The sequence below is a fragment of the Mixophyes fleayi genome, chromosome 5 (genome assembly GCF_038048845.1).
Source record: "Mixophyes fleayi isolate aMixFle1 chromosome 5, aMixFle1.hap1, whole genome shotgun sequence".
Classification (NCBI taxonomy): Eukaryota; Metazoa; Chordata; class Amphibia; order Anura; family Limnodynastidae; genus Mixophyes; species Mixophyes fleayi.
The window spans coordinates 136984388-136999150 of NC_134406.1; the positions used below are offsets into that span (position 1 = coordinate 136984388).

At 38.0% G+C, this 14763-nt stretch overlaps 1 protein-coding gene across 1 annotated transcript in view; it reads right to left on the reverse strand.

The window, feature by feature from the left end:
* Positions 1-13868, reverse strand: part of EXOC3 (exocyst complex component 3) — a 66113-nt gene extending 52245 nt beyond the window's left edge. Inside the window, exons 1-4 of the mRNA XM_075212849.1 lie at positions 13797-13868; positions 12064-12214; positions 4808-5027; positions 1430-2111 (exon numbers count right to left, since the gene is read on the reverse strand). Coding sequence (XP_075068950.1) covers positions 1430-2111; positions 4808-5027; positions 12064-12207 — 1046 coding nt within the window. The 5' untranslated portion in view covers positions 12208-12214; positions 13797-13868. The remainder of the gene's footprint in view (positions 1-1429; positions 2112-4807; positions 5028-12063; positions 12215-13796) is intronic.
* Between the last annotated feature and the right edge of the window lie 895 nt (positions 13869-14763).

Sequence of the window (14763 nt, forward strand, 5' to 3'; positions counted from 1 at the left end):
GAGGGGAATTGCTACACAGGGTACACAGAAAAAAATACCCAGTTAATTAACAAAGATGAGAGTTGTATAATCAGGTCTGCTCACAAAAGGTGTAAAATACCCCAATCATTAAAGACTCATTCCACTTTTAAAAGATGATTTACCAAACAAATATTTCAACCTATCTCTTAACTTTGCACTACCTACTAGAATGTGTACTCCTGCAATGTTTCTTTCGTTTACCAGGGACAACCATTTAAAATGCTGGGATACTGAAGCCTAACCCACCTTAATCAGCTAAATAATCTTTAGACCTCACCAGGTTTAAACTCACAGTAGGGAAAGGTAGTTATAGGAACTAGATAGGAAATAGGTAAATAAATTATGCTTAGCGTCTAACTAATGCATAGTTTGACAAAAGTGGAATTGTTCTTTAATGTTAAATGAAACCTCATGCTATTAAAACAGGAGGGAAAAAATCAGATTAACCATGGATTACTTATGTATGCATCTTGAAATGTATGTTCCCAATGAAACAATAGGCTACACTTTTAATGTCACAGAATAGGCACAGGACAACCTCTTAATTATCTATTAGCTGGTTATAATTCATTCCGAAATCTTTCATTCATGTCATTAAATGACCTAGTAATTGAAAGCACTATAGTTTGATACTATAGCTAATAGTAATAGCATTCAAAATTCATCACAGACCAACAAAGCATACCCGGGACAGTTTAATCCACTGTATATCTAATCCACATAAAATGTAAATAAAACGTGTGTCACACAAGCTGTTTTCACTTGGCATTGAAACAGCCAACATTTTTCAATCTTGAAAAGCAATTTTCCTGCTGGCCTGAAAAACCTGTACATAATGTTTAAGAAAATAGTTTGTTGCTTGTGTGAGAGATGTAATGTTTGTGAAGGCTTAAAATGTTGCATGCAACATTTTAACTTCTTAACAAAAAAATAATTCAATTTGTGCGACACAATGTATGGACAATCCATACATTTGATTAGGAAAGGATCTTTACAAATGTTTTTAAAAACTTACACAAAAAACATCTGCATGACACCAGGTTCAAGCAATCTTGAGGAGAAACGAAACACTGTTCTTCACAAAGGAACTCTGTCAGTATGCAATAGTGACAACAAGAATGACTTGCTCTGCAGGTATAGACAGTTTATAATACAAAAATGTTATAACAAAAGCACTGCAAAGCTCTCAAAAGTTATCAAGACATGACTGGTATACCTTGACACAAGAGCATTGCACTGCTCAGAAATGCTGACTTCATGCACATTTTAATGCTTCACAAAATTGTTTTAGTAACAACTTCCATCACACACCCATTAGTTATGTGTCTAGCATTATATAAAGCTTGCAAAACAATAAATAAATGTCAACAATAACTGTAAATGTTTCTAATGAAATTTGTAACATTACCTGTGATAGGTGTTTAAAACCCAAGTGAGGAGGCTGACAATCTCATTAGCTTCAAGATCTTCTGATGCTAACTCCTGGATTCGAGAAGATAATGCTTGGTGGTACAATTCTAGGACCTTGTTGAATATATTGTAAGTAGGAGGAAAGCACTGCACCATTAGATTTTTAACAATTATGAGATCATCCAGCACATATCGACGAATAATTTCCAAATGGCGCACCAGCCACATTTTATCAGACTCCCTTGTGTCAGCCTGACTACCTTCAATTCTGGTTACAACTGTTTTCTCCAGTACTGCAAACATTTTTTCCTTCCACTTCTTGGGTCTTCCTGGTGGAATAAAACCAGTCTGTTTTTTCCTATCAGTCATACGACGATCTATCTTTTCTTCCCTCTCTATGATGCGAATCACTGAGACAAGCAAGGTGGGATCCTTGCGAACAGTGGTTATGGATCTCTGCATGACCATCCACAGCTGTTTGGCCAACTCATCAGAGAGATGCTGTACTTTACCAAAATAGTTCTGAATTAGGCTCATGTCGTGGGTGTTTTTGCTATCCATGCGGTACTGCTCATACATAAGGTCATCCCGAGAACATTCCAGGTCCATCAATTTTCTATGTGCTTGAAGAAGTTCACCAAGTTCAATAAGATCCTGTGTTTCTTTTACAATTTCTGGTACTGTGACCAAAAAAAACATATATGCATTAGTTTCAGTAAATAAACAAAATTCAGATATAACCCTATGTCTGGCATACTATGTAACATTTAAAGAATGCTAAGATCTACACCTATGAGACATGTTTTCTATTATACCAAACATTTCACTACAATACAAACATAGCAACTTGAATATGTATGTTGCTTAATTGATCTATACAAAAAAACCGTCAAGTTTGCTGCAGATTTATTTTCCTATTCACGGCATAATTTTGCATAACAGTAATAGGGAAACTCATCCCCTAAACCTTCTGGTAGTATTAGTATACGTCAGTATGCAAACAACAAAAAAGAGGAAAAATTCCTGTAACAGAATTTCCATACAACATGAATTTATCAGAACTCACAATGATATCAGACCATATGAAATTGTGTATATAAATAAACATAGCTGTTTAAGACAAAACTAGAACAAAGAGCTAATGCAAAAGTCAGTTTACTGCTCACTATAAATAAATAAATAAGTGACTACAGAAGTATCTCAAATGCTAGAGAGGATAATAAAGTTTACAATTAAATCAACTAGACAAAAATCAAAGTATGAGGTATAATGTAGGCTATATCACCCATGTTGACTATTTGTTATTGAATAACCGTATTGGTGCTCATCTTCAGTAGGACGATGCACCGAAAGTGCATAGGAAAAGACGCATGCAGATAAAGCTTACTTATGTGTATATAGGGAGTCACGTACATATTAAGATGCTTCCAGCCCAAAAAACAGCAGTGTTTACACCAGGGGGTAAATTTATCAAGCTGCGGGTTTGAAAAAGTGGAGTTGTTGCCTATAGCAAGCAATCAGATTCTAGTTCTCATTTAATTAGCAACATTCTACAAAATGATAGCTAGAATCTGATTGGTTGCTATTAGGCAACATCTCCACTTTTTTAAACCTGCAAAGTGATAAATTTAGCCCCAGGAGTATATCAGGTGTACAAATATGTCTTCCACTCCATGATAGTGTAGAAAAGTTGCTTGACAGTGTTAGAAGCAAATGTAAAAGTCACATTACCATATTTCTACACTTTATAACATATTGTAACAACACTATATAATAAAGTCTCATATACACGAGAGAATAGTATTTCAACAATTATTAATAAATGTGAAAGTCACATTTTCCATATAAAATGTAATTTAAAAAAAACCCACTTCCACATCTGTTTTTTTTACCCTTTAAAATTAAAATGTGTATAGTATTCTTTCCTGCAGTAGTCCAAATGGAGAGGTCAATTAAGCACATGCAAATCGATGGCCGCAATGGTAATGATTGACCAAACTATCAGCCTGTGGGGTCACTACACAAACAGCTATATATAAATGGCTAGTTAGTGCTGCTGATAATCATCATCACTTTCATTTTGTCTCTCCAGGTATAAGGGGTCCCAAGTCAATGATATGCAAAAATCTGGATGTGGAAGTATGCATATGCAATTTTTATGCACAAAAAAAAAAATGTGTATTCTACACAAAAAATAAGTGGCATATGTCCTACTCATTTTTGTCCATCAAGTGCCTATTATGGGTAATTTTCCTCTTTTTGTAGTTGTGGCTTACTTAATTTATTGCACCACAACTTTGCGATTTATTTATTACAAACACTGGGTATGATCCTGAAAACCACACAACCTGTAGCCCTGAAAAATTTATATTTTGGTTGATTATATGTTACTATGCCATTAATACTAACACTGTTATTTGTGTGTGACAACTGTGAGCTAGTTCTGCAACATAATCCTCTCTATGCTGCATAACCATCAGCAGAATTTGAATATCAAAGGACTGTCCTGGGTATCTTCAATCTGTTTATTTATTAATTTAACTCCGCACAAATTTCTGTTTAAATGTAATGTATAAATTGCTAGGACCTTACAGGGGTCCTGTCAATGGGAGGTTTCATCTATCCCACGGATTTATAAGGATGGGGATTTAGGAAATATAGCAGGGTAAATGGTTGATAGGCAGAGCAAAAATGTAAAACAATATTAACAGTTCACAAAGGCATTTTTAAAGACAAGGGGATTTGAGAATGAAAGGTCACAATCTGAACATCTAGAGCGAGATAACTAAACCATTACTTTTATTGTTGTTTTGTAAGGCGCTGCAGCACTGGACACTGGGGGAAACAGAACTTACAAACTACAGGGACTAACAAAATAGACAAAATAAATGCACATGTGAAATAAAATTTAAGGGAGGCTCAGCTTGTGAGAGAATTTACAATCAAGTGGAATAGACATCTATGCAGAAAAGAGGATAGATCCATTGAAACAGCCTTCCACCAGAAAGTGTGGGAAATCATACAGTTGATGACTTAAAAAATGTATGGGATTAGGGCTATTGTTAGGGCTTGTAACTACACTATATCCTACACTTACCCCATAAAAAAACACTGGGGCAGAAATGAACAAAAAAATGTAAGTACTGAAATGGGCAAACTAAATTAACAAATTTTTCTTTTCTAACAAAGTCTATGTTATGCGTTTTGTTTTGTTTTTTAACCTTTGCAACGTAAAGCAAAACGTAAAATAATAACATATATCAATATATCAACTGTGTCAACATCAGATAACCGATTTATCTTGATTAAGGTATACTACTTGCTGTGATAAGAACACCACTCCTCTAAGACATGTCAATATTTCCAAATTAAATACCTGAGAAGATGTTCTTAAGATTCTCAACTGCAGCTGCCAGTTGGCTGTGCTGAACCACAGCATCTTTCACGTCTTTCAGGCTTTCAATGGTATTTATGCTCTGTCTCCAATCTTTGCTGACGTTTCCCAGAGATTGCTGAATGTCTTTTACATCATTTAGTGCGTTATGAAGTTGGTTTAAACCAGTTCTCACACCATCAAGCTGTGACTGAATAGCTGCCTGTATAGTAAAAAAAATATCATAGTAGGATTATAGATAGAAAGGACATTACAAAACAAAGAAGAAAACAAACAAACCATCTATCAAATGGACTCTAGATATTACAATGTGGTAAAAGTTAGTGAATTTATTTTTGTTTATTTTTTGCTGATTGACAGCCAGTTAGGAGACAGCTCAGGACCATTAAAGAAACAATGTATAAATTTACTACAAGGGACACAATACACAAGACACATAGTACACAGGACAGCAACTGTTCGGCAAAGGCGTAAAATCAGCTCTAGGTAAAAGTCTTTCCATTTTAACATAATCAATAGACACTATGTAAAATCCATAAACACACAAAGTTGTTACACACTGCTTTCTCATACTAGACCATGAGAACAAGCTGCATTTTAACACAGTATCACCATACGGCTAGGAGAAAGTTTGCAATCCTGAACAATGCCCCCAGTGCACTAATCTGACATTCATCTATTCGAAGGATTATCAACTTGTGATACATGTACCTCCGGAGATACCTTACACAAATTCAAGGGGTGCTTTCATCTGTTAAATGAAACTAAAAATTATAATGTATTATCAATGAATAAAATATATTTAAATATCAAATTAGAATGCATATTTTTCAAATTTAAACACATAAATGAAGAACTTGAAAGAATATTAAACACTTTAGGGCAGTGATGGGCAACAGACAGACCTCTGAGCCTTCACCACTGGTCCTCAGCTTGTTTCCACTACTGTTAGATTGTTCAAATGCTTGCTGATATATTACAAATACACCTCTTTCTTGAAATAAATGTATTGTTTTAACTTATTACTAAGGTTCATGTGTAAAGTCCTATTGAAGGTTATACATTATGTATCAGGTTGCTCAATTTTCACAAAACCTGGCAAACATGTAACATTATATCTATATTATAAAGGGGTTTTGTTATACAAAAAACATTGAGAAACCCAATTACATGTACCCTGCCCTTGTTGTTTACTCCTTCCCATCTTTAACAGGGAAGACCAGTGCATGGAGCTAACCGTAAGGCTATGTACACACTGGCCCGATGATTGCATGAAAAAACCTTCAATCAGCCGACATCCAATCATTTGGTCAGATATTGTGTGAGTGTGTATAGTGACAGGATGATCTAAAGTCGTCCCAAAGTGCCGATTATCGTTTTATTTGATTAGTTGTATGGTTTAATATTTTCCGACCAATCACTGACCGATCATGTAGTGTGTATGTACCCATGCACACGAGTTTACAGAGTCATGCTCTTTTCAGCCGATGCTAGGAATGAATGTCCCAATGAATAAATGTAGAGAGTGCTGTAGAAGGAATAATTAATTTGTTCGTTCTGAGACAGAATGTTTCGTTTCAGAGTCACAGAAGCTAATGAAATTCATTAGAACATGTGGATAGCTATAACAAGGCGTTTTAATCAGTGTGACAATGTGACAAGAATGAATGAATGAATATTGTGCTGTCATTCTCTGAAGACTAGAGGACCAGATGAAGAGTCCAGATCTGAAGGTAAATCGTGTCAGTGTGTATGCATGAATCACCAGATTGATTGGACCTCCAGTCGTAAGTACAATCGTTTGAGATACAGGTTGGTCGGAAAATTCTTCAGTGTGTACCTAGCCTAAGGGAAAAGCAAAAAGAGTTGAAGAAAGAAAGATAAAAGGGGGAGTGAAACACACACACACATTAAGAACTCATTCATAAAATCAGTTTCTTCAGCTGAGTTCCTAACAGAACACAACTCAAGAAAACTGCTGGAAATATAGTACGGCATAGAGACATATTAATCACTATGCTATGCCTTGGTACCACTCCTGACCACACTGACAGCAGTAATATATGTGATACAGACATTGTCCATTCCTCTATTTATGGAAACTGCATGTGTGTTTCCGATGTTCTCCTGTTTTACTTTTTCACGGACAGCATAAAAACAAAATCACAAATACTGCAAGATCACAATTAAAAAAAGTGCACACCACAGCTAAAGATATGTTCATATTTGTATGGATACGCACATACTCCTGTTCACAGCCACGCTGCATATGGTCATGTGCATATTCCATTGTGAGTGATCTTTGTAGGTTGTGAGTCGGGGCTCCAAAATGAAAACTGTCACAAAAGCATGGTATCATTAAACCCATTCCTCCAAAAGGAACTCCTGACTGACCCTCATTCATGTATTAATTAGCTTTTCAATGAAAGGCTATTTGGGCTGCCTTTTTTAAACTGACAAATTGCTTAATGTTCTTCTTTAAATTACATCAATTTCTAAGTGCATTGTGTCTTTCTGCTGACATCAAATAGTACTGTAATGTATGGACTTCTGCTACTGCTGAAAATATGCAAGTTTCAGGCTATCAAATGTCATCATAAAAGTACAGCAGTATCCAGCACAATCAAGACTGCCTATATAAGTGCACAATCATTCTAATATTTCATCCTGAAACATGCTGTACATTCAAGGACTGGCATAATACAGACATGTGTTACCTATTATTGCCTTCCTATCTTTTCTTATGTTCAAGTATTCTGAGGCTGTGGGGAGTTCACAGACATCTGCTAAAGCAAGTAGGTGGTTTGTATGTTTGTTTGCAAGATAGGGAATGTGAGAAGCAATGAAGCTGGCCACTCGTGTTGTGAAAGGTATTACAACTAATAAGCCAAATCTGCGGTTATCTTCATACTGTACGAATAATCTCCAGATCTTGTCCACTCATATGTGTGGCCAAAATGGGCATTGATCTGTCCACTCTGTGCCCAGCTATGAGGCAGGATCAGCCTGTGTCTGGCCAGCTTAATTAGAAAAACTTGTCAAATTTTAAATTTTTCATACAGATTCCTGATTGCTTACTTCTGCCCATGCAGTGCAATGCTGTGTGAATCCCAGATCAGTTTGCTGATGTCACTACCTGAACTGCTGAACAATTGTATCTGCAACTATTGGAAAAAATTCAGTACTACTGGGAGGTTAAGTAATGACAAAAAAAAGTGTCAAAAATATACAGCACTGTACAATGCAATAATAAACATTTAAAAATATTATACAGGGTAAAAACAGTGGGGTGGGAGTGACATAAGTTACCCATGAATCTTACAATAGTTAATTTGCCAATATTAGTGCAAAACCAAGAAGGTATACCAGAAGTAAATTGACCAGTTCTCCTGAATACAGGAATACCAAATATGAATAGTTTATATGAGAAGCCCAATTAAAGGGCCTACAAAAAAGGTACATTTTATTTCCTCAGACATTTTACTTTACTTTCCTTTAATCAGGGGTCTGAGGTTTCTCTGAATGCTTGCATTCAGTATAAGCTGGATTTAACAGCAGCAACCCAGCCACTGGATCTAATTGCATGCCTGCCAAGGGAAGCATGACACTGAGCTTTCCTTAAAGGATTACTCCACCGGATGTCTGAAACAATTCAGCAACACTGTCAATGCTGCTTCTGCTGCTTGCATTTTCAAATGGGCAGCTGGTGATATTTATGTCCCTCTTCAGTTATGTTCTGTAATCAAGTGAATGAGAAGTTCATGATAAGAGGCATTGACAACATACTGTCAGTTTGAAGAAAAGACCTGTCACAGCAGAAGCAAGGAGAATGCCATTGGACGCTTTTATAAAGCAGGGGTCCTGCCGAATCCAGACAGAACGCTGCACCCCAAGGTAAGGAATATTCAGTATTCCGGTTTAGCTTATTAAACTCCATCCAAAGCTGGATTTTGGTTCTAGGCAGAGTTGTCTCTTCAACTCAGAGAAATCCCTGATATCATCACAGATTTGCTTTTCCCAATAAATAGCTCTCACTTTGTGAACAGCAGCAACAGTTCCTGGCCACAACACCAGAACCCAAGGCTGTCATTAGCAGTGATGAGCTCAAAGCTACCATATGCATGCCAATATTAATAAACATCAGAAGATATACTACTGACCTATATGTACAGGCAGCTGAAGGGAATGGCTCAAACAAGATTTTGGAAATGCCTCATATTAATTACAAACTTCAGCACCCCAGACAATTTCCCCATCAACAGGTGGAACCACTTCCCTACACAGAACTCAAATAGAAAAGCAATCACTTTGGGATGTAGATCATTGTAGACAATATAATATCCCTAAAGAGCCTCATGTGGGTGTTTTAGAATGCAACTTCTTGATCATCCATAGTGACAAGACATACTATCAGCTGCATCGATTCTAAATCAGTAGGCAATACTGGTGTGTAGAAGGTAATTTATTTAAATCATTAAAGAAGTAGCCTGCATGGGACATTTCCACCTCTAGCTCTTCTGTGCACGGTTTTTGAAGGGGTCAATCTACTATGACCCCCACTGAACGACATACAAATTCAATCTTGTCTTCCAGCAGTTGTGTACTGATTGGATGACAACTTACGTCCAATCTGGTGGCATATTCCCCAAGTACCTCCCTTTCTAGAACATTTCATTTGTCCACACAATCCTTATTTTCACAGCTGAGCAATCTCTGCCTTCATGCTATGAAATTTACAGTATAGTGACATCTCTGAACTAATTGCGGTGGTCCCAAGTTCCCCAGTCTTGTTTTCTTCTATGGGATGGTCATTTTTAAAAGGAAGAAGCGTGCCCCCACCCCTATTTTTTTTTTTTTTTTTAAATCAGTTACTTTTTATTTGGTTATTTAATACATATACATAACAGAAAATACAACAGATAAAGCACTACACACACAAGTCATCTTAGAAATGTAATGCTTTCCAGTTTACAATTGCAAATCACAGAGGAAATAAAACGGTTATAGTACACTTTTCACAGTAAACCGATTAGTCCAATTTTCAGGATATACATGAAAGCATTTTGGAAGAGTAAGAATATATGGTTCACCATAGAAAAGAAAGGTATAGTAAAATTCCAGACCATTACATGGACTGGGTCATCCAGCCTAAACTCCTCTCCCCAACCTCTATAACACATATTAATCAGAGTACACCAAATCGTCAGAGGAGCAAGCTCGATATCTAGACGAGTACCACCTGGACCAAATGTTTGGGAATTTTGATTTAGCATTTTTGCTTTTGTACACATATCTTTCATACTGCACAGTGGCATTAACCAGCAACCTCCACCTATGAAAGTCAGGAGGGTCAGGTGCTTACCAAACCCTAGAAATCACCACCTTAGCGAGTGTCATTAAATTAAAAATATAAATAGCTGCATATTTATTCAATAAATCTTCTAAAGAAATGCCAAATAATCCACATTTAGGATTCATGGATGGTGCAAGAGAAACAGTATTAAGAACACAATCCAAAACTTTTAACCAAAATGCATTTACAACCGGACACTCCCACAACATGTGCCAAAAATCAGAAGTGTGTAACATTTGGACAAGATGAATCAGCTTTCCGGCTCATACGATGCAGACTCATTGGAGTAATGTATACTCTATGCAGCACATATAGGTGTATCTGTTGATAGCGAAGACATGATGTGTCCCTGCGAAGACTCTTAAGCATATGAGACCACTCTTCATCTAGTAATAAACCTAGATCTACCTACCATTTGGCTTTCAATGAATCCAAGTCATTCGAAGCAAGTGAATTGTTAAGATTTTAATAGAGTTGGGATATTGTGTTCCTTGTAACTACAAGGGGGGGGGGGTTGGAGGGGGGGTTGTGGGGGGGGGGGGGGTTGGAGGCAGAAAACTGCGTGGTGAGAGGGTGCCTTAGTTGAAAATAGCAGTAAAAGGCTGAGTTAGGTATTCTCTTTTCCTGTGATAGTTGTGCAAAGGATTTCAATGAGCCCAACTGATACAACTGCCCAATATTAACTATACCATATTTCTGCCATATGTTATAATCTCGTAGTTTATTAAGTTCAGGGAAGGCGGAATTATGCCACAGAGGGTTAGAAGGGTCATAACCATGGCCTGCCATTATATTATGCGAGATACGCCAAATTTCCACAGCCTGTTTAACTATTGAGGCCACCTGATTCGGACATTTTCCCATCAGCAATATCCCCATAGGTAATAGAAGCACATTTCCAGAAGCATATGACTCCATCTGCTCTCCCAGAAAACCTAACAGATCCAAAGGGATTTGATTTCCCACCCAACTAATTAGGTGTGTAAGTTGAGCTGCGTAGTAATATAAGCGCAGATTTGGAAGGGCTAACCCTCAATCAGCCTTAGACCTACATAATGCAGCCAATCGAATACGGGCCCCACCCTCTCCCCATATAAATGAAGAGATGAGTTTATCTATCTTATGAAATATCGCCCTTGGAAGATAACCTGGAGAGTGCTGGAGAATATATAGGAATTTTAGTTGCACAACCATTTTAAATAAAATTATCCTGCTTGTGACCGTAAGGGGGAGTTTCTTCCAAATAGACCCGTCACCTCGAGTGCTGTATACAGAATAAGGAAGCTCAGAATCAAAAAATGGTGGTCGCTCCACCGCTGAAGCACAACACGACTTTGAGTGCTTTCACCCCCGGACCAGCCTGAGGAGGTAAGTGACGGTATTGTCTCTATTTACCTCTTTTCGAGGACTGACAAATGAATAGTGCTGATCACTCACTTATGGAGTCTGCTTCACCCAGCTCATGCTGGCATATGCGACTAGGATGCTGGATATCAGGGCATTAACGTTGTTCCCTTTGCTGGTGTTCTCTTCTGTAGCTAGAAGGGGTGATCCCGGGACCAACACGCTGACGGGCCTCTATTTGCTGGCTAATGTACAAAATGTAGCTCCCGGCTTTTGGAGAGGCGTAGGTCCCAATAAGCAGACCGGCAAAGAGGCCACACAGAAGCCACCACTATTCTATATTTTCCTCCACAAATGCTCCAGAGTGTGCAGCCTGCCTTCCACACACAGTAGGCAGAGTCTGGGCAGCGGGAATCAGCCACAAACAGGATAAATAGTCAGATCTTGGAGGAGAGTAGAAACAAGATGTCCAACTCCATGCTATTCGAAGCCACACCACCCAACCGTGCCCCCCCCCCCCCCCTTTTAATCAAATACTTACTTTCAATCTGGCCTCCACAGATGCTTTCTTTCGAGCTTCCCTCCTCCGATACTGCTCCACTTTATCCAGCTGATCTGGTCTCTGCAGCATCCCAGCCACACGCTGCACTGCAGTGGCCACCACCTCCTTGTCTGGCTCCTCCATTCTGAGCCTGTAAAAATCCAGATACAGCTTAAATATTAAATTAGATGCTCAATGAAGTAAAGTTTAGATTTAACCCACATTTTAGTTTTGTTTTCCCAAATCAAGCACATCCTGCACTTGCTTTTGCACATTCACTGGCAATTATGATATACATGATACAACAACGCTCCTTCCTATTTGTGAAATGATTGCCTGGTACAGGATGCTGATGGTTGTAATAACCTTTTGGATCATATTGAGAGAAGTACTTATTTTTTCACCTAGTCTGTATGTTTTCAGTTTTCAACTAGATTATAAACCTCTTCAGCCATGGACTTTTTTGTTATGTGTCACTATATACATACACACAAGCAGCCTCATATAGAATAGCACATAAGTGTATTTGCGCAAAGTAAAGAAATATCTCGGTGCAAAATTGAAGCGCCGCCCATGTGCACAACTTGCTTTGCATTCAGAGTGGCACATATCCGTAATTTTGGCCTCTTGCACTTGAGAGGTGGATCAGGGTGTTAACATGCAAGTGAAGTACAGTACAGGTTTTCAGATGCATCTTATTTTGAATTACACAGGTTTAAAATGTTAGGTATGTGACATAAATTTTGATCCCAACATAAACCAGGTGGAAATTTTGGCCTTAATGATGATTGTCACATCTTTGCTCGGGATGCATCGATAAGCTAGATTTAAGGTTCTTCTATCATGAGTTCAAATCTAAATCAGGCTCATGAAGTTAAGTCATAAATTATTCCTATACAATTACTTTTCAGACCTATCCTTTATGTTGGAATAAGGTATGACACGTAAATTTCATAATGACCTAAGCAAAGCACTGCATAGCCATTGGTACTATATAAACTTCTTTTTCAAAAAATCAAAAGGAACCACAGGCACTTTTAACATCAACTAATGAATGTAAGTCTAAGTAATTGCATTTAGAAAACATGTGGGTACACCTAGCAGCAGAACATTTTCACACAGTGAAAAGATATCTGGCTGACATCTATCAAAAACATTTCAAAGGTGCAGTTATGTAGTTGCATGGTGTCAACACCTGAAACTATAAAATTCTTCTTTAAAACATCTTATTGTGCCTCTGCATCCAACTGGCACCAACTATTGTTACTTTTCATACAATGCAAGAAAAAATGACAAACCAACGTAGCTAAAGTCACTGGCCTTATAGAACTATACAAAAAAATACTAATTAACAGTAAACGTGGAATTCACTGTTTACTGAAGAAACCCGGAGGTATAATGCAGGTGTGGCAGTGATTTTACTACATGTGCAGACAGGTACTTGGGGATACAGTGACAAATAACTAATATTAGCTGGCTTAACATTTTATGCAACTAAATGCAAGCCCGGCTTCACTTCAATTTTCATTGAAATCGGCACATACTGTACGAAGAGAATTTACAGTGACACAAACATATTAAGGTGGTGCATAACAAACATGCACTACAACAAGATGTCTTTGTGATTACATGAGTTATGAAGAACAATAGGGTCCACAATTGGGCAACCACGACATTTTGTCTACAATCAACCAACACACTACATATAAGACCTGTATTATTTGCAGACATACCGCAGTACTGTCTTGTGACGGGACACTACCGGAAGCTGATATGGTAACACAGCGCTACACTTCCCTGATGTGTTGGCCCGCCCACCGCATCAAGCCCAAACAAGGGCTGACCAACCGCCGGACAGCTTTTAATTGTATAACGTGCGAAAATATATGAGACATGCTCTCATTGGTTGGAAATTAAAGTTTGACAGATATGTGACTGAGTGTTCACTGGGAGAGTATATAGGGGAGGAACAATGTTGTGTAGATGCTCTGACACTTGTCTAGGATTGGGCAGATCGGGCTGAGATGAAATGTAGAATGTCTGCATCAGTGAAGTGATGTAAATATACAATTTCCTTTCTAGAGAGATACATACCTGTCCTCTAGAGGGACCTTGATATATTTACTGAATCTATAATGTTTTGTTTTCATTTTTTTGCATTTTAAATATTTCTCCCCAAGAAAGATTAATGTTAATGCTCAATAACACTATATATGGAGAACTACAGGCTGTGTACTGAATACCAGAAACTGTACAGTGCATTTCATCACTGAAAAAAGATGGACATTTCCAGGGAAAAACTGTCACGAACACGCTCCCAGCTGCCGTGACTTTGGGGTGTTTGCTGTATGAGGTCACACACGATTTCAGCCCGCAGTCTTTCTCACCTATCACACAGGTTCTAGACCTACGGAATCGCCCCCAAACACAGCGCTCTCACACCCCCAGACACTTCAAGGTTCAGCCACCACCTATTGGGTATGGGCAATAGGACCCCAATATACTGTCCCTCACTGGCACACAGGCTTCTACTTATCCACAAACTAACAAGACCCACACCAGCACACACAGGGTTAACTCTTCACACCTCCAGACTGTTACACAAATGTACCTAAAAGTCTATTCAAGTGTCACAAATAGTCTAGATCTCACCCCGGGAGTCCTTTGAACTGCCCCTCCAGGTGACACTTATATCTGTTC